General features: G+C 39.8%; 1 protein-coding gene across 13 annotated transcripts in view; it reads left to right on the top strand.

Annotated features, from left to right (window-relative positions):
* Window positions 1-20,508, top strand: part of DLG2 (discs large MAGUK scaffold protein 2) — a 979,527-nt gene that overhangs the window by 97,987 nt on the left and 861,032 nt on the right. For all 13 annotated transcript variants that reach the window (XR_015744246.1, XM_087936973.1, XM_087936980.1 and 10 more), the window contains exon 4: window positions 9,136-9,281. Coding sequence is in view for 12 of the 13 variants with exons in the window: in XM_087936973.1 (XP_087793099.1) it covers window positions 9,136-9,281 (146 nt within the window). In the remaining variant the exon portion in view is untranslated. The remainder of the gene's footprint in view (window positions 1-9,135; window positions 9,282-20,508) is intronic.

The raw sequence follows: 20,508 nt of genomic DNA, 5'->3' as shown, positions 1-20,508 counted from the left end.
TGTCCAATTCCACGGCCGTCTGCATAGGCTGCTGGCGAACCACAATAGTTGTTAAGTGAGTTTTGTCCCATTTTACAACTTGCCCCAGTCGTTCAGTGAATCACTGCAGTTGGTAAGTTAGCAAGATATAAATGTATGAAGTAAATGGGGCTTCCTCATTGACTTTGCTTGTCAGGAAGGTCGCAAACGTTGATCACGTGACCCCAGGACACTGCAACCATCATCAATACGAGTCAGTTGCTAAACGTCTGAATTTTGATCACAGGCCCATGGGAATACTGCAATGGTGGTAAGCCTGAAAAACGGTTGTTAGGGATACACCCTAGCAGACTGTGCACGGCAGGCAGGCAGGCAGGCAAAATATGTGAGATAGACGTTTTTGTAGCTTACACTCAGTAAAACAGATACACTGTGCTAGTTAAATAGTTTATTCCAGTAAGAGTTTTAGCATAGTCAAACAGTCCAAACTATTCACTAGTTCAGTCCGTCCGGGGATTATTCAGTTGCAAAGTCCAGTGTCGAAAAAGAAGTCAGTAAACTTACAAATATAAGTCCAGTAATATATCTCCTCGCAGTAGAGATATGAAGAAGTCAAACCTCCTTTCTTCCTTCAACGTTCAAAAACTCAGCAGCAGGGAACACGCAGTTAGCAAAACATCAATCCAGCAATCCAGCAGGTTTCTCTTGCTCCCTCTTATGGCAGTTTCACGACCACACCCAAAATTACATGCTTTGCAGTTTAAAGTGACACACACTTAAACTTACTATCGTAGTTTATATATATTATTTTACCCAAACTACGTTAGGTAACCTTGTTATTCCTAACAACGGTCATAAGTCAATTTTTTTCAGTGCCATTGTAACTTAGAACAGTCACTAAGTGAACTGTTGTAAATTGAAGACTACCTGTATTTAGAAATGAATTTATAACCCATGTGTCCTTCAGATTTCCCTGTTCTTCCACTTAGTGCTGCTGAATATACTGCAATTTGGGGTTTATGTTAGTAGGAGTCCCAAATTTTCAACCCAAAGATTTCAATAATTGTTGGCAGGCAACGCAACACTACTTTAAGCAGCTTTCAGGAAAGATAGGTGTGTGTTTGTGTTACTTCCTTATGAAAATATTTAACTAGTATGGAAGAGACCTTAGGAGCTGCATTCTGTTTCTCTTATTATAGCAGTAAATAGTGTTTGCTTAACCATCTTGCTCCAGTTCAATAATTTAGCAGGATGATGAATATCTGCTAATTTTGCTTCTGCCTCTCTTGATTGCAATTTAAATCTTTCTCTTTAATTTTAACTAATGAAATGATTTTAAATTTCCTGATGGGATTTGTTGTCATATTTAGACACTTTACAAGTGTTACATTTTATATTCGTCCCAGGGCTGGCTTTTTCCTTAAGAAAATGTATGGGGAAAAAAGCATATTTGTTCTTCAGAATCTGCCTTTCAGTCCAAGGAGACATAACAGGATCCCAACAGGATCCCAAAACAAGTGTCTATAATTTTGAGAAGCAGGAAAACAATTCATTGCTTTTTTTAAAAAAAAGATCATTTTGCAAATATAAACAACCACTGATGTCTTTGGGAAACACGCTTTTTAACATTTTATATTATGTATTTTGTTTCTTTTTTAATCTGTCAGCTCCCCACAGTCACGTCTGTGAAATTGGCAGCTTTATAAATCCAATGAAATGAATAAAAAAGAAGTTGAATAAAAATGAGGCAGAGTTTTTTTCCCAGAAGAGAAGGAAGGAAAGAGGGAAGGAAGGAAGGAAGGAAGGAAGGAAGGAAGGAAGACTCTGATCACAAAAAGCCACATATTTTCATGTCACAATGATTTGAAGTGTTTCCAGATTGTTAGGGACAATGCAACTTCTATTTCACATTCTAATGCTTTTCTTCTTCAATGTATCATGCAAAATTGATTTTACGGTAGACTAAACCTTGGAATCATAGTGATAAACAGATACATGCCAAATTCCAAAGTGACTGTGTGCATATTTTGGTCCAGTTGCCTTTGGTTTTGAGTTTCAAACTATCACTGTCAAATTCTCTCCTAGTGAAATCTATGAGTACCTGATTTTCTAGGAAATGATGAGAAAGTCAAAAGTGATGGGCAAATATTAATTAACATAACATTAGTTTGGGTTCCCCGCCCCCCCTGCAACATTTAACTCCAAAGAACTATTAAGTCTCTATGTTATACACAACATAGTTCTCCTTCTCTTGGCTGACTGGTATGTTGGGTAATCTGATGGGAGGAGTAACGTCATCCTGCCTTCTACTACAGATGGGCTGAGAACTTACAGAATTCCTGAGCCGCCATGGCAATTGTTGAGATGTTTGGTGCTGTAGTCCAGACATGCAGAAGCTGCCTAAGTGGGGAAAAAAGCTCCAGTGTTGTGAAAATTATGGCTTGGACGATGCAATGGTATGAAGAAATGACTGAGATACAGAATGAAGAGCTATAGATCAGACAGTGTCTCTTCTGATAGGTTTGCCATGTTCTTATGTCCTCTTATCTGATCACTGCCCAGACCAGGGATCTCCACACTTGGCAACTTTAAGACTTATGGACTCCAGTTCCCAGACTTCCTCAACAAGCATGGAAGGATGACAGCTGGTCATTTGCATTCTTTTTGGAAGTTGTTGAGGCCATTTGGAGGTTTATCTATGTCTTGAGGGTCACCAGAGTAGTGCAAATGGGCCTGGAGCCTTCTTGGAACTGCTGAAAGGACCTGTGTTGTAGGACTTGTTGCTGAAAGGACTGTGTTGACTTCCATGAAGGCTCCACACCCATTTGCACCATTCAGGTGACCCTGAGGTCACAGACAGACCTCCAAGTGGCCTCAATGACTCTTAAAAAGATTGCAACTGACTAGCTATCTGCAAGGGGTATAAATCCTTCCATTCCCCACCATCCTGTCAGAGTTGCTTCTTGAATGAGAAGTGAAATGTCTTCAAAGAAAAACAAGAAAGCCCAATTGCCTCGTGAAAAAGCACCTTTGGGACATTGATATTGGTATTGAAATCAGTATGTTTGCTTAGCAGTCTTGTTTATAAGAGACAGAATTTGGCACATTTTTTTGTTTAATGCTCTGCTGTTCAGGGATACTGAGACAAAAAGGGATTGAAGAAGGACAATCTCTTATTATTCTGCACCTTTCATCTTCCCTTGCTTTTTGGCACCTCTGTCCCTTTAATCATCAGCTGTGTCCCTGCCTTCACAACTCTTCTGTTTTCTTTGTGGGATCCAAGATATTAGCAATCTGTCATCTTCCCTTTCTCTCATTGAAAGGTTGGTACTCTCGCAAGGTGATTATAAACAATTGTTTGATGATGGTTGTTTGGGGCCTGTTGTTTTTAGAATGTGAAAATAATAAGCTCTACTCTCTGATTCACTGCTGGGATTTTTTTCTTCTTCTTTGGTTTGATCATTTTAATAATTTTGTGGATGTGACATTTGTCACTATTCCATTAAGTAAAATAGTTTGAGTTTTGAGCAGAGCATAAACAAAGGTGATCTAATAGATGCAAGCGAAGAGAGAACAGAATTCTCTGAGGTTGGGAGAAGACGGTATTTAATTTAATATTACAATTTGGGTTTTGTCCACAATTCCTCGTTAGGAAGAGAAATCCAGCTTTGATTCCTTTAGTGACATTTGTCACTATTCCATTAAGTAAAATAGTTTGAGTTTTGAGCAGAGCATAAACAAAGGTGATCTAATAGGTGCAAGCGAAGAGAGGACAGAATTCTCTGAGGTTGGGAGAAGACGGTATTTAATTTAATATTACAATTTGGGTTTTGTCCACAATTCCTCATTAGGAAGAGAAATCCAGCTTTGATTCCTTTATAACTGGCAAGACAATTGCAAAATCTAGAGGAATTAAACCTCAGAAAAATTTTCAAAACTCAAAAAATACAGAATCTCTCAGGACCTGCCAATGCAGTTCTAGAGAAGAATGATTGAGTCTGTCATTTGTACTTCTATAACTGTCTGGTTTGGCACAGCAACCAAACAGGATGGTTGCTGGAACTGGGCATGGCTAGTCTAGTGAAGAGAAGAACCAGGGGAGACAGGATAGCAGTCTTCCAATATTTGAGGGGCTGCCACAGAGAGGAGGAAGGGGTCAAGCTATTTTCTAAAGCACCCAAAGGCGAGACAAGGAATAATGGATGGAAACTGAACAAGGAGAGATTGAACCTGCAAATCAGGAGAAACTTTCTGACAGTGAGAACAATCAACCAGTGGAACAGAAGTTGCCCTCGGAAGTTGTGGGAGAGCCATCACTTGAGACTTTCAAGAAGAGATTGGACTGCCATTTGTCAGAAATGGTGTAGGGTCTTCCACTTGGGTGGGGGGGGTTGGACTAGATCACCTACAAGGTCCCTTCCAACTCTGATTATCTGTTATCTGTTTTAAGGACAGGTACAGACTTCAATGGATAGTTGGGACTGCAGAAAAAACAACTGCAACCAGCCTGCCTTCTATTGGGGACTGTATCCTGCACAAGCCAGAAAGGGGGCTGAGAAAATATGTACAGAACCCTTACATCTTGAATGTCAAGTATTTCAATTTCCCTCCTCAGGATGCTGATATGAGGGCGTTGCATGCCAAAACCACTAGATACAGAGACAGTGTTTTCCCTCATGCCATCACTCTGGTGAACATCTAATTCCTACAGCATTGTCCTATGTCGAAGGATATTTACCATGTTGTATGGCTATATTACTATTGTCCTTCTCATCTTTTCTTCTACCTTCACCTTCTTCTGATATCTTATGATTAAATCACTTCGTCGTTTGTATGTACACTGAGAGCCTTATGCACTGGCGTCAAATTCCTTGTGTATCCAATCATAAAGAATTCTATTCTATTCTATTCTATTCTATTCTATTCTATTCTATTCTATTCTATTCTATTCTATTCTATTCTATTCTATTTCTCCACCCTACCCTACCCTACCCTACCCTACCCTATCCTATCCTATCCTATCCTATCCTATCCTATCCTATCTTGTTCCTCACTGTGCTCTGCTCTGCTATACCCTATCCTACCCTCTTCTTCTTCCTACTGTACTCTACTCTACTCTACCTACCCCTACCTTACCCTCTTCCTCTTTTACTCTACCTTATCCTCTTCCTCTTTCTCCTCTACTTTGCTCTGTTCTACTCTACTCTACTCTACTCTACTCTACTCTACTCTACTCTACTCTACTCTACTCCTGTTCTGTTTTGTTCTATTCTGTTCTATTCCTAATTAAAGGCTCTCCTCGAGGCTTTTAACTCATGGGAAGATAAACCAACATATGTGTTTACAAACTGAAGGAAACAAAGTAACAAAAATTAAATAAAAAATCATCACCACTGTGAACCTTTTGTGTGTGCGTGTGCATGCATGCGTGTGTGTGCGCGCACGCAACCCATCTGGTTCTCAGCTATATTGGTTCATGAGAAGCACCCTTTCAAGCATCGACTGTCGTAGGACTAATGGAATCAGCCCTGCTCTATCGGCCACATACACGACACTATCAAAGACCACTGCAGATGTGATCTAGAACACAGTGGGTAGTTTATCTTTGCTCCAATCAAGCTGGGAGATACCCGATCCTCCCCATCGTTGTGATACTCCAGGGATTATCCCTGGCGAATAGAGCTTGCTGCAATGTGTCTCAAGAGTCGATGAATTTAGACACGGGCTCGTTAAGCTAAGAGAGAAAGAGATAGGACCAAGAAAATATTAGCCGGTCTTCAGTTTCCTTTTCTCTCTTTTCCTCATACAAGCGCATGAACTTTCCTCACATGCAGATTGGCAGAACTGTGTGTTTTCAAAGCGCCTGCTGTTCACTGCCTAGATGGAATGATTGCTCTTGGATCTTTCAACAAATCATGCTCAATATAAAAAGCTTATTTATTCGACAAGCGTAAGAAGCTTTGGTGGATGTGGGACAGAAATGCTGGGTTTGTTTGCATGTCAAGACATCTCCCATCCTGATGGAGTCATCCTAAATAGGCTAGAAAAATAGGGGCTGAAAGGAAGCGTGCTAATTGTACACATGCATATATGTATATATGTTTGCATTTGTTTATTTATTTATATCCTGCCTTTATTTATTTTTTTAAAAACCTCCCTTTTTACAATACTGTCATCCCTTAATTCAGGGTAGAGTCAAGGTGAATGGTGAAAACAATTAATCAGTGGAAAAACTTGCCTCCAGAAGTTGTGAATGCTCCATTACTGGAGGTTTTTAAGAAGAGATTGGACAGCCATTTGTCTGAAATGGTTTAGGGTCTCCTGCTTGACCAGGGGTTGGACTAGAAGATCTCCAAGCTCCCTTGCAACTCTGTTATTCTGTTAAACTCTGTTATTCTGTTAAGTATCTTTTCAATGGAAATTATCAGGGGTGGGATTCAAATATTTTAACAACCAGTTCTGTGGGCGTGGCTTAGTTGGTGGGCATGGCTTGGTGGTCATGTGACTGGCTGGGTGTGGCCAACTCAACATCACTCACATCGAGGCACGCATCTCCTCGCCTGGTCTCTCATGGCTGTGGGGATGCTGCAACAGTCGTAAGTGTGAAAAATGGTCATAAGTCACTTTTTTCAGTGCCATTGTAACTTTGAATGGTCACTCCACACAAGCAAAGTACCAGCAAAGGAGGGGAAAAAACTCCAGAGAATTTCCTGAGACAGGAAGTCTAGTCCTGCCAAGAATGGAATAAGGGTTAACGGAGAGGCAGTTTCTGTAAGCAACCCCAGAATGTTTCCTTCCTGCCTTCCTTACAGGATTAGGCCAGTAATTTCTTTTAACAACCAGTTCTCTGAACTTCTTAGAATGTTAACAACCGGTTCTAGCAAATAGGTGCGAACCTGTAGAATTCCACCCCTGGAAATCATCCTGCTTTTGTTCTTTGATGTTACATGTTCCTGAAGCAAACTTTTAAAATTTCTTCTTATTAAATATCTTTTTAAAAGTATAACTATCATTGTAGTATAGCATAGCACTTTAAATCATACCTTTTTAAGTGCTGTTGTAACTTTGAATAATTGCTAAACAGGGCAGTTGTTAAGTGAGGACTGCTTGTACTATCAAGATAGGATCAGTGAATAGAAACAATTTTGGCTTGTTGATCTCCTGACTGAATCTTTTTCCTGTCACCACTCAGAATTAGTTCACCTTGTGTAGGAAGACAATCAGAGACTGGAAGGTGGAGTCAAGAGAGGAATCAGTTTAGAATCATTACGTTCCCACAAGCTGTCTAAATCCAATCCCTCTTGAATGCTGTTAATTCTTATCTAGTGCCAATTTAGTGCCGACCGTTAGTTGACTAGATTCTTGAATATCGGTGTTCTGACCCAGCTCCCCAAACACAACTAACCCTCTGAAGTTAACTGAAAGATTCCTTTATTAGGAGAGCCAGCAGCCCCTGGCAAAAAGTTTCTCTCTCACCACAGGCTAACAAGTCCATCTGGCAGTGAGATGAATAGTTGTCTGCCACATCTATTCATCTCCGGCCCCTGCCTTTTATCCCCAGAGCTATGATGGGGCTTTGCTAGCAGCAATGGCTGTTCGATCCCAAGGGCCGGCCCACGGATTTCCACTGATCTCCTCTCCTCTGCCTTCTGTGCATCCACGTGTCAGGCACTGGACCCAGCTGTTCCTCCTCTTCCTCATCAGCCACCTCCAGACTTGGGGGCTGTTGACTTTCCATCTGAGGGCTGACAGATGGTTCAGGCTCCGTGTCTCTCTCTCTTTCTCTTTCTTTCTCTCTCTCTCTCTCTCTCTCTCTCTCTCTCTCTGCCAGCTCCATTCCTTCTTCCCCCTCAGAGCTCTCTGGTTGCCTTGATGCTAATCCTGACTCCCATGCCACCGCTTCCTCCTCCTCCTCCTCCTCCGATTCGGCTGCTGGAAGGACCAGCGGCCATCAGGTCACAATAGGCAGCGCAGTAAATCATCTTAAATTTAGCAGTAAATCAGCTGTAGAATAGAATAGAATACCTTTATTGTCATTGCATTCCATAAATACAGTGAAATTTGAAAGCTACTCCAGCACAGTGCCCCAAACACCACATCACAATCACACTACAGAGTGTTTAATAATAATAATAATAATAATGATAATGATAATGATGATAATAATAATAAAAACCTAGTCTAAAACCTATCTAAAACATTTAGTAAGTTAAATAGATTAAAAATGCCACTATATACATAGGACTAAATGTGATTCTTTGAGCCTCACAGTTTGCTGTAAAGATTTTTTTTCCCAAGGGCACTTTATGTGCAGTAGTCCTTGACTTATAACAATTCATTTAATGACCTTTCAAAGTTACAAGGGCACTGAAAAAAGTGACTTACGACAATTGTTCCTACATAAGACCTTTGCAACCTAGTCATGTGATCAAAATTCAGATGTTTGACAACTGGTTCCTATTTATGACGGTGAGAGTCACAGGATCCCTTTAGTGACAAGCAAAGTCAATGGGATTCACTTAACCAGCCGTATGACTAACTTAATAACTGCGATGCTTCACTTAACTGTGGCAAGAAAGGTCGTCCAATGGCAAAAACTCACCGAACAAAGGTCTCACTTAGCAACAGAAATTTTGGGCTCAGTTATGGTCGTGAGTCGAGAACTACCTGTATTGAGAGGGGCATCTTGTAGTGAAACTTTGGTACTGAAACCTACTATGATTTGGTAGAAGCTTGTAAGATTACCTGGTGGATACCTTTCACCGCAACTTTATGTACATTATACATTGTGGAGACAATGATTTATTGTTTGGCATCTATTGGAATATTTTCCAATGAATATGCCTATTTTTAGTTTTCATTCAGTAATGATGAGCAATGCATCATTCATGTACTCATATAATATTTATGAAAAGCTTAATGCAACATTTTTAAGGAAAATGGCCCTTTAAAAAGTCTAGGCACTATGGAATAACAATTTTTATGTCAGCACTTCTGCTCATATTCAGGCATAATGTATTTTTCAACAAGTCCATCATCATGTATACTGATTTTAAGTTAAAAAAAAAAAGATTAGTAACCTCCGTTTCCATTACATCAAATACCACTGTTCTATTTTTTTTTATTATAAAAATGTATTTTCTCTTTGACCAACAGACATTCAAGAATTCTATGAAGTGACACTACTGAACTCTCAGAAAAGTTGCCAGCAAAAGGTAGAAGAAGCCAACCAGGTTGCAGAAAAGTGGGAAAAAACACCGCCTCTAGGAACGGATAATGAAAATCAGCCCAAAAGATCAGAGGTATCATTTTTCAAGATTTGATCTGTGTGGGTCTCTTTGTGTTTGTATCTCTCTGTCATGCCCCGTTGGAATCTGACTCTGAGGGAGAGGAGGAACAGCCGACAGGGAGTGGGAGTGTGGCTCCAGAAGTTGTGGAGGAAACTGGGGAAGGGCACGGGCTAGCTGAGCATTCAGAGGAAGACCCAGGCCCATTCCCTCTTCATCTTAGGGCACTCAGGGAGGAGGGGATAAGGGAGAAACATGAATGGCGTGGTCTACGGGGGAGGAAAGGGCCCTGATCCCCTTCATGGGCTGCAGCTGCGAGGACTGTTTAAAAGGACAAACTGCGCATGGTCCAGTGCTGGAAGCAAAGCATGAAAATATTTCTAGTTTGTCAGTTCTTATTTGAGTTCTGGCATCCTTCCCAGTGTGTACATTTCAATATCTGTGGACATCTTCAAGCCCTTATCCTGCCTTGTCTCATTAATTGCTTCAGTGTGGTGTGTGTTGTTTTTTTCTATTTATAATTTTTGTGCATTTTGAGTTTGAAGGGCATTTCTTCCTTTTTGCAACTGTTTATGGGGGAGTTTTTCCTCCAGTCAATGATAATTGAACCTTGGAGGCCAAGGTGAAGGAATTAAAAGGATTTCATCAGTTTTTGTGACTTTGTTGCTTTTGTATCCCACCTGGGTCATCACACTCTCTCTCTCTGTCACAAAAACATAGAGAGGGAGTGTAAACCAACATACACACTTACACACCCATTTAAATAAGAACATTTTTAGAATTGAAAACGAATTGTTTTGCTTCTAGGATGAAACAATATTCTATACCCATACAGAGCCTCTATTTCCAGAAATGTTAATTTTCTTCTTTCTTTCTTTGGTGTTCTTCCATCAGCCAAATAGAACCTCTTGCTTTAAAACCAGGACCGCTTTCAGTTTTTTTTCGCTGTGGCGTATTTTGCATTACTCCATTCACTAAATGTTTTTTATAATTGATTTTTAGGGTGGTTATGATGATCAAGAGGTTTTTTATTTTTATTTTTGGAATGTCTGATTTTGGATTTGGAAAGGCAGGATCTATATCCCATAATGATTGTATAATTGATGGACGGATAGAAGTCAATATTTTGTACATCTCCCTCCCCCACCAATGGAGAGAGACACACACAGAGAGAGAGAGAGAGAGAGAGAGAGAGAGAGAGAGCGCTTACCTTTGTAATGGAAGCTGAAGAATTGAGGCAAGTTGCATTATTTAGGGCTCATTGACGGCATTGGTTGAGTTTCAGTTATTTGAGAAATCAAATAAATAAATAAATTTACACCTACAGTAACATGATTAAGGGTCTGGAAGCTAAAATGTACGAAGAACGGTAACAGGAATTGGAAATTTAAAGGACTAGGGATATGATACCAGTGTTCCAATATTTGAGGGGTTCCTACAAAGATTTGGGAGGGGGGTGTCAAATTATTTTCCAAAGCAAGATGGAAAACAACGGATGGAAGTTGACCAAGGAGAGAAGCGACCTAGGACAAAGGAGAAATTTCCCTAATGGTGAGAGCAATCAACCAATGGAACAGCTTGCCTTCAGAAGTTGTGGCTGCTCCGTCGCTGAAGGCTTTCAAAAAGAGACTGGACAACCATTTGTCTGAAATGGTTTAGAGGTATCCTGTTTGAAGAGTAGGTTGGACTATAAGACCTTCAAGGTCCCTTCCAACTCTATTGTTCTCTGAAGGTGTATGAACTTCTAGGTGTGACTTTCAAAGAAAATTAGACGAACTCATGGAACAAATGTTTATCAAGTTTCTCTCATCAACCAAATAACCAAAGTCAGCTTTGATAGGATAGAATAGAATAACAGAGTTAGAAGGGACCTTGGAGGTCTTCTAGTCCAACCCCCTGCTTGGGCAGGAAAGCCTACACCACTTCAAACAAATGGTTATCCAACATTTTTTTAAAAAAAAAAAACTTCCAATGTTGGAGCATTCATAACTTCTGGAGTCAAGTTGTTCCACTGATTAATTGTTCTAACTGTCAAGAAATTCCTCCTTCGTTCTAGGCTGAATCTCTCCTTGATTAGTTTCCATCCATTGTTTCTTGTCCTGCCCTCAGGTGCTTTGGGAATAGCTTGACTCCCTCTTCTTTGGGGCAGCCCCTGAGATATTGGAACAATGCTATCATGTCACCCCAGTCTTCTTTTCATTAAACTAGACATACCCAGATGTTCATTCAGTCTTGATATGGACCTTTTTTTCCTCTTTCATTCTCAATGTTCTACAGACAGAGTCCCCTTAATTCTTGTCATTAATCAGCAGGAACTTTGGCGCATTTAGAGGACTGCTATAATATATGCCTGGCGGTTGGATTATTATTATTATTATTATTTTGTTCAAGAGGTGGGTTCTTGCATTTTGCAGTAGCCTGTATACAACCAAGCAGAATTCAACGATAGCCCTAAGGGAGCCATTTAGGGTGGAAGTTATTAAGACATAAATTATGACTGCTGTGTGGGCACTCTTTAAATATAAGCAATCCCAGGTTTTTTTTTTGCAGAGTGTACTGCAAGCCGTTTGAGAAGTCTGTCTGATCTTCTTAGATGTCAATGGTTTAGGGACTGCTTCAACCTGTGGTCTCCCTAGTTGTAAGAAAAGGGATGGTGGAATCTGGAGATGGAGTGAAAAGGGGAAACAGCTGAGAATCCCTACATAGCCACGAAAGAACTCAGTCCCAACTCTCCTTGATTGCTGTTGACCCTTATTTAACACTAACTAGCTGACTGTTGAAAATATTCCCCTGCCTAGCCTTGAATAACAAAAAAATAAGTTTAATTGAACCTTCCCATGTAGACTTGGCCGATCAATTAATCAGAATAGAGCTGGAAAGGACCTTGGAGGTCTTCTACTCCAACAAACAATTGACTCTCCAGTATCTTCTTAAAAGCCTCCAGTGATGGATCACCTACAACTTCTTCTTTCACGTGTTGAAATCGCAAAAATGTGCTGCTTTTTCAGATTCCAACAAAAGTACCAACTTCTGGTGGCAAGCTGTTCCACTGGTTAATTACCCTAGGAAGTTTCTCCTCAATTCCAGGTTGTTTCTCTCCTTGATTAGTTCCCATCCATTGTTTCTTGTCCTGCCCTCCAGTGCTTTGGAGAATAATTTGACCCCTCTCTTCTTTGTGGCAGCCCCTCAAATACTGGAATACTGCTATCCTGTCTCTCCTAATTCTTCTTTTCTCTAGACTAGCCATGCCCAATTCCTGCAACCGTTCTTCATATGTTTTAATCTCCAGGCCTTTAATCATCTTATAGTCGCTCTTAAGTTTAGTTTAGTTTCCTTGGGTGGATGGGAAGGGCAGAAAACTGAGAAATGACCAATCAGGTTTGTGGTTCAGACCAGTGTTAATCAAGCTTAGCAACTAAATTTTTTATTTTTTAAAATTTTATTAAGCATTGTTCAACAATTTAAAAACATATTTACATTTGCAAAACGTTATGACATTGTTAACATTCCTGTTCATGTATCAATTACTATGATACTTTTATGTCTATTGTCAAACCAAATATACCAGGCGTCCCAGACTAAGTAATACTCCGTTTCATTTCTATCTTTGAACTCTAGAGTAAGCCTGTTCATCTCTGTGCAGTCCAGAGTCTTTTTTAACACAGTCCCTGCAAGTGGTATAGTTTCATGTTTCCAGTACTGTGCGTACACAATCCTGGCCGCTGTTATTATATGTAAAATAATATATACATCTGTCTTGGTGTGGTCTCCCCTTAATATTCCTAATAGAAACAATTCTGGTCTGAATTCAATTTTTTTCATTATTTCCTCTATCCACTTATGAATTCTACACCAGTAATTTTTAGCTTCTGAGCATGTCCACCACATGTGGAAGAAGGTACCCTGTTTATTTCCAGCAGTTTGGACTCCTAGTTGAGAACATCTTTACCAATCTGGCAGGAGGTAAAAGCTTAGCAACTTTAAGTTATCTGGACTTTATGTTGCCTGTGGAATTGTGGGGGTTGAAGTCCAGATGTCTTAGAGTTACCAAGCTTGATAATCACTGGTCCACACTGAACACCAGTTCAGCTCAACATGCTGGGATGTTTCAGTCAGTCAGTCAATCCATATTGGTATTTCACAAATTAAGAAACTTCTATGAATACCAGTGTAGCGAACAGTTTAGTCCCCAGGACATAATAGCCTTCAGACCTTCACAAAGCAATTTTAGAACTATAACAATAAATTTCTCCAAAAGTCACATGTCTTTCATTCCAGTAAAACATCAGTGTCTTCTTTTTATCCATTTCTTTTTAAAAAAAATCAAAGTCAAAAATAGTATCAAAAATAGGATCATGATTAGGAAAGGGAAGGAGAAAGAAGGAGGAGGAAGAGGAAGAAGAAAGAAAGAAAGAAAGAAAGAAAGAAAAAAAGAAAGAAAGAAAGAAAGAAAGAAGTGGAGGATTGTTTGTATAAATGAATGTTTAGTTTGGAAAAGTTTCTCATAATTTCAGTAGGAAAGTAAAGTAAATAAAACCAGAAAGAGTGCTACATTCTTTGAGTTTAGTAGCAATAACTTCTTAGCGGTCGACCTTAGTGGTGGTATGCTACCGGATTGGCCCTGTTCTGCCAAGCTGATAGCGGTGATGAGCAGCGAAGACACTCGTCTATCCTGGCTCTCATACTCACCTTTACCTTCTGCTTTTGAAGCGCAGCTCTTTTGTGAGGCACAGCTGAGTGCCGCACGGTAGCTGCTGAAGTGGCCGGGAGAGTGCAGGCTTACAGGAGGTGAGTTGGAATGCCTCTGCGCCTGTGCAAAATGCGTGTTTGGCATGCGCGTGCAAGCAAAGTATGTGCACACGCGCAAAGCATGCCCACGAAGCCACGCCCACTGAACCGGTGGTAAAAGTTTTTGAATCCCACCGCTGGTTGACCTTCTATTGTGGTGACTGTTCTTTCATGAAAGATCTCCTTTCACGTTCACTTTCACGTTCACCCTCTCCTTTCATCAGGCGGAGCTCCGGAGTACCATATTTTTTAGTAGGGAAATGTTCCTGCCCTTTTTATTCAAGGAGAGCATTGAGATGAAAAGAAACGGGCCCATTGGAGCCCGTCTCTGCTACGGAGCTGCAAACAGCAGGCCTGGCTAAGCTTATATTACCACCCAGATAGCCTCTTTATTTGCCGGCATTGCTTCAGCCACACATTTAAGGAGAATTTTTTTGTCCAGCCATCGGTTTCAAGGGACATTTAGGCTGCAGAGTTAGACTTATTTATCAGCAGTGCCTCAGAAACCTGCCTGAATAAATTTTGCTCCTTAAGACAAAGGACAAAAAAGTTGTCCTTCAGTTGATTCTCCATCTAGAAGTGGAATAGCTCTACCGTAACCTTTTTTTTCTAGAAAAAACATTTATTTGACATACATTTAAAACAGACAAATATATATATATATGTATATGTATATGTATATGTATATATGTATGTATGTATGTATGTATGTATGTATGTATATGTATATGTATATGTATATGTATATGTATATGTATATATAGGTATACAGGTATTTGTTTTATATATATATATATATGTATGTATGTATGTATGTATGTATGTATGTATATATGTTTTCTTAAGTTTTCACGGGTATCTATATGTATGGTATTCAGCTTTGTTCGGGTATTTTCCCACATCATTATAGTTGTGCTTTTAAAGTTGTAGCAACGTTTCGGCAGAATCTCATCTGCCATCATCAGGCTTCTGTATTGTGTTCACACACATACACACATATATACATATATACATTTTACAGCATATATTGAACAATGGTTAAATTTTTTTTCTTTATCTTGATCATTGATGTGATCTGCCTTGTTACAATAGCTCCTTCGTTCTTTTAATGTTTTAATTTCTTCATATAGTTTGTGATTAAATGCTCGTCTTCTGTCATTTCCATAACTTATCCAAATATCAGATATAACCTTTTCTTTAACCACTCATACCAAATATTCCATATTTCATAATAGTCACTATCTTGCTTATTTTTTAACAGTTTGGTTAGGCTATCCATCTCAGCGCATTCATGTATTTTTAAAATTACCATATTCTCTGAAGGAATGGAAGACAGTTTCCAGTTTTGTGTGTAGGTTATTCTGGCCACAGTTATGATATGCAAAATTAAATATGTACAGTAATTTTTGACCGGTTACTTAGGGAGGAGTGTGTGGTAAGCCTCCCTCCCCCCACCAAGAATGACATATTTTTTTGGAAATATTAAATATTGCCTTCCAAAGCTTGTTGCTCCTTAGGTGCATCTGAGAATCCCACATATCAGCTGCTTTACCTTTTCAAAACAGATGTGTTGTTGTTCAAGTGTTTTCACCACTCAGTGACCCCATCAACAGTGACAATCAGAACTCTTCCAGATGATCTCTTGGGAAAAGATGCTAAAATTAGTAATTGGTCTTCCTCCGTGCCTCTTGTTTCTGCAGTTTCTTTCTTTATTCGTGTCAGAAGCACCTTCAAATTATAGACATGTGACGTTCAAGACACTGAGCAAGTAAAATAGGTATAAAGTAGAAATACAGTATATGTAAAAGTATGTAAAATAATTAGGATTAAAGCTACATGACATTTGCCATCTATCCATCTATCTCTATAATTATCTGTCTATCTATCTATCTATCTATCTATCTATCTATCTATCTATCTATCTATCTATCTATCTATCTATCTCTATCATCCATCCATATATCCATATCCATGGGATATATTAGTTATGTTTCCAGAGAGTAACTTGAAATATTAAAGGCAATTGAACAAATCATTTCAAAGATAAAATCGCTTTGTTGTGTTGTCTTCTTTTCTGGACAACTTTAATTAACCTTGGAAAAAAAGGAGGAAAAATTGGAAAAATACATTTGTCTATGCCTCTTGAAAAGCCAGCAACTCGATCATGTTTCCCTGTGCCCTAGGTATCTGTTGGGAGTGTCCAAAAAGTTAAGATGACAGCCACAATCAAAGTTCTACCATCTTTTAGATATGTTGTGATGCACCTAAAAAGCAGGACAGGGTTTTGATTACTTTAACCTCTTTTGATTATTTTGACCTCTTTATGGATAGCCCCACTCCATGTGGTTATTCCTGGCCTGTTATTTCCCATGGAGCTCCTGTCATTGCACCAGATTTGCGCATCTCAAATTTCAAAGGAAGGCAAGTTGCCTTTTGAAAAAGCATTTTTGGGATAACCATGACGGGCATGACTGAGATCTCCATACTGTGGCAAGAAAGTTTGTAAAATGGGGCAAAACTCAACAACTATCTTGCTTGCGATGGAAATTTTGGACTTACAGTAATTATGGTCAAGGACTACCTGTAATTATAATGGTTATATATATGTAACCTTGTAATTCAGAGGTCATTTTCCCATCAATATTAATTTTTCTGGAATGTCAAGGAGAGACGTTTGCTGTGAGATCCTCTTGCTATCAACCATCAATGGACCAGATGAGAGTAGTAGATTTAACAGAGTTGGAAAGGAAAGATTATTTGATCCATTTTATTTTTTTATATTATATGTTTATGTTCTGCCATTCAGGGGTGAGATTCAAATTTTTTTACTACCGGTTCTGTGGTTGTGGCTTGGTGGGGGTGTGGCTTGGTGGGCATGGCAGGGGAAGGATACTGCAAAATTCCCATTCCCTCCCCACCCCACTAACCTGCTTTCCAGCTCCTTTCTTCTATGTAGGGAAACCAAAGAAGATCCAGCCAATCCGCTGTGACTTGGGAGGCAGAATAGCTGGGTGAGGAGGGGCCAGTATTTGAGGTGGTATTTGCCGGTTCTCTGAACCACTCAAAATTTCCACTACCGGTTCTCCAGAACCGGTCAGAACCTGCTGAACACCACCTCTGATTCCATTGTTGCTGTATTTTCCTTTAAGAAGATAACTTATACATAAACATTAGCTAAAACAATAAGAATTCAGTTGCTGTAAACCTGTTTCCCAGCAGATTTCCCATAGGTAGTCAGTATGTCCATGGAGGGCAGAGAAAACTGTGGTTTATTTATTGCTCCTAATAACGTCAATATTTTAACTGCTGGGAAAACAGTAAACAGGGTGACTGTGTGTTAAAAATGATCTCTTTTTTAGCAGCTATTGTTCAAAGGCAAAGCATAATCTCAGAAGGATTGGGGCGCTTAACTGGTTCTTCTCTAAGAATCTTAGAGTCATTTGTCTTACTTATACACCTATCACCTCTGATCATTTTTGAAATCTAAGCCATTACATGTGAAATGTCCATTCGAGGACAGACTTTTCCATTGTGGTTAAATAAGAAACAAACAATAGGACAGGGACAGTAGGCACATTGGTGCGCTTATGCACGCCCCCTACAGACCTCTTAGGAAAGGGGTGAGATCCATAATAGACAGTCTAAGGTTAAAGTTTTGGGGGTTTGAGTCAGGTAGAGTATTCCAGACATTGACCACTCTGTTGCTGAAGTCGTATTTCCTGCAATCAAGTTTGGTGCGGTTTACCTTGAGTTTGTATCTATTGTGTGCTCTTGTGTTGTTATGGTTGAAGCTGAAGTATTCATTGACAGGTAAGTCATTGCAATGTATGATTTGATATACCATACTTAGATCAGACTGAAGACGGCGTAATTCAAGGTTTTCTAGGTCTAGAATTTCAAATCTGGTGGCATAAGGTATTCTACAACGAGTAGAGGAGTGGAGAACTCTTCTTGTGAAATATTTCTGGACTTTCTCAACTGTGCTAATATCAGATACGTAATGTGGGTTCCAGACTGATGAGCTGTATTCGAGTATTGGTCTAGCAAATGTTTTGTATGCTCTAGTTAGTAGTGTGATATTACCAGAGAAAAAGCCACATAGGATTAGGTTAACAACTCTTAATGCCTTTTTGGCTATGTAGTTACAGTGGGCACTAGGACTTAGATCATTAAAGATGAGTATTCCAAGGTCCTTTACAGAGCTTGGATCATCAACAAGGTCTTGACTATTCAGCTTGTATTTTTTTTCTGATTTCTTTTTTGCCAATATGTAAGACAGAGCATTTATTTGTTGATATTTGAAGTTGCCATTTGTTTGACCATTCTGATACATAGTCAAGATCTTTTTGAAGGGTAGCAGTATTGTCTGTGGTATTGAACAGCTTTGCATCATCAGCGAAGAGAACGCAGTTGCTCTTAATATGATCACACAGGTTATTTATTTGGTATGGCTAAGAACATACTAAGATCCAGCCTCACAATTTTCTGCTAAAACAACTTTAAAGAGTTTGTTTGTTTAAAGTTTAAATAAGAGTTTAAATAAATAACTGTAAACAATAATGCTGACTTCCCAGCTGGTCCAAGGAGCAAACAGTAGTCTAGAATTCTAAAATTAAAGATGAAACCTTGACTTATGACCATTCATTTAGTGGCCATTCAAAGTTACGACTGCACTTAAGGAAAGTTGCATATAATCATTTTTCACACTTATGACTGTTGCAGCATCCCCATGGTCATGAGATCGAAATTCAAATGCTTGGCAACTGACTTGTATTTATGACGGTGGCAGTGTCCTGGAGGTCATGTGACCACCTTTTGCGACCTTCTGACATGCAAGTTGTCAGGGTTCCGACGGACGCCCTAATTAATTCATGAGCCTCGAGCCAAGTTTCAAAAGAAATCCAATTATTTATTAGGAGCAACATGTTGGCACTTTCCCCAAGTGCAGTTGGCTCTGCCCTACATAATTTACTGCCCACCTATGACCCTGTTTCCCCCTTCCTCCCAGAGTGTGTCATAAATCACATCTTCCAACAAAGCACTTTCACAGGCTGTAGAAAACACGCCTCTCCGGCTGGCTCTGGTAACCAGGGACACAATCTTGAGAAAGGTGTGTGTGAATATGCTTCTGGTCATAGTAACCAAACTGCTCCATCAGATTCCGCCCCCTCCTTCTTATGGCAACTCGTGAGGAATCTAGGAATGCTTTACGAGTTGACACAAGTCAAATGGGGAAGCCAGATTCACTTCACAGTTATGTTACTGACTTAACAACCACAGTGTTTCACTGCATCCACTTCCTGAGTGTGTGAGGGAACACTGCAAATAGATCCTGGATATTGAAGGCAGGTGGTGGTGCAGCATCCTGTTGGCTTCCAAGTTAGACCAGTAGGAGAACATACCTTGAGATGGTTGATATTCAGATATTCAGAATATAAAAACCACAATACAAATATATGAAGAAAGATTGAATGGGCCAAGAGGAGATGGAAGATGGGAAAAGGTATGATGGGGTGGAGTTGATAAGATCATGAAAAAGAGAGAAGTTTAAGGAAGAAAAGCAACATAGGATGTGATAGACGGATATGTGGTCGAGGACAGAGGTGCTATTCAGCTGGTTCTGACCAGTTCTGGATGACCAATAGCGGAAATTTTTGAGTAGTTTGGAGAACCGGCAAATGCCGCTTCTGACTGGCCCCGCCCTCATCTATTCTCTGCTTCCCGAGTCCCAGCTGATCGGCTGGGTCTTCTTTGGTTGCCCTGCAAAGGAGAACGGAGCTGGAAAGCAGGTTATTGGGGTGAGGAGGGAATGGAGATTTTACAGTATCCTTTCCCTGCCACGCCCAAAAAGCCACAACACGCCCACCAAGCCACGCCCACAGAACTGGTAGTTAAAAAAATTGAATCCCACCATTGGTTCGGGGAATACCTGTGTGTAACATTTCATCTTTAATTTTAGAATTCTAGAACTACTATTTGCTCCTTCGGGTAGCTGGGAAGTCCATGTTATTGTTTAATGCTATTTATTCAAACTCTTGTTTAAACTTTAAACAAACAAACTCTTTACAGTTGTTTTGGCAGCAAAAGCAAGATGGATTTGCAAGATAGAAAGATGGAGAGCTTTAGCTCTGTCCCCATTTAGTGTCGTCCTTATTTCGTGCCTTTACTTTCTTTGATCGGCCACCTCTTACCCTTTTCCTGTGGTCTCCATCCTGTTGCTTACCCTGAATGGGAAAATGTGTTGGCTTATTCATTATGTTTATTTGATTAACTGATAATGTGCCATCAAGATTATGTCAACTCTTAGTGTCCCCATAGATAGATTATTTTCTCCCAGGAAGTTCCATCCCCAACTTGGCCCTTCATGTCTTCTAACAGTGTACCCAATGTGGTTATAAGTGAGGCCATCCACTTGTTGCTCATTTTCCTTTCCTTTCCTTTCCTTTCCTTTCCT

Source organism: Pseudonaja textilis, chromosome 7 (assembly GCF_049901715.1).
Source record: "Pseudonaja textilis isolate UNSWEBS1 chromosome 7, rPseTex1.2, whole genome shotgun sequence".
Classification (NCBI taxonomy): domain Eukaryota; kingdom Metazoa; phylum Chordata; class Lepidosauria; order Squamata; family Elapidae; genus Pseudonaja; species Pseudonaja textilis.
This window is presented reverse-complemented; position numbering and strand designations above follow the sequence as displayed.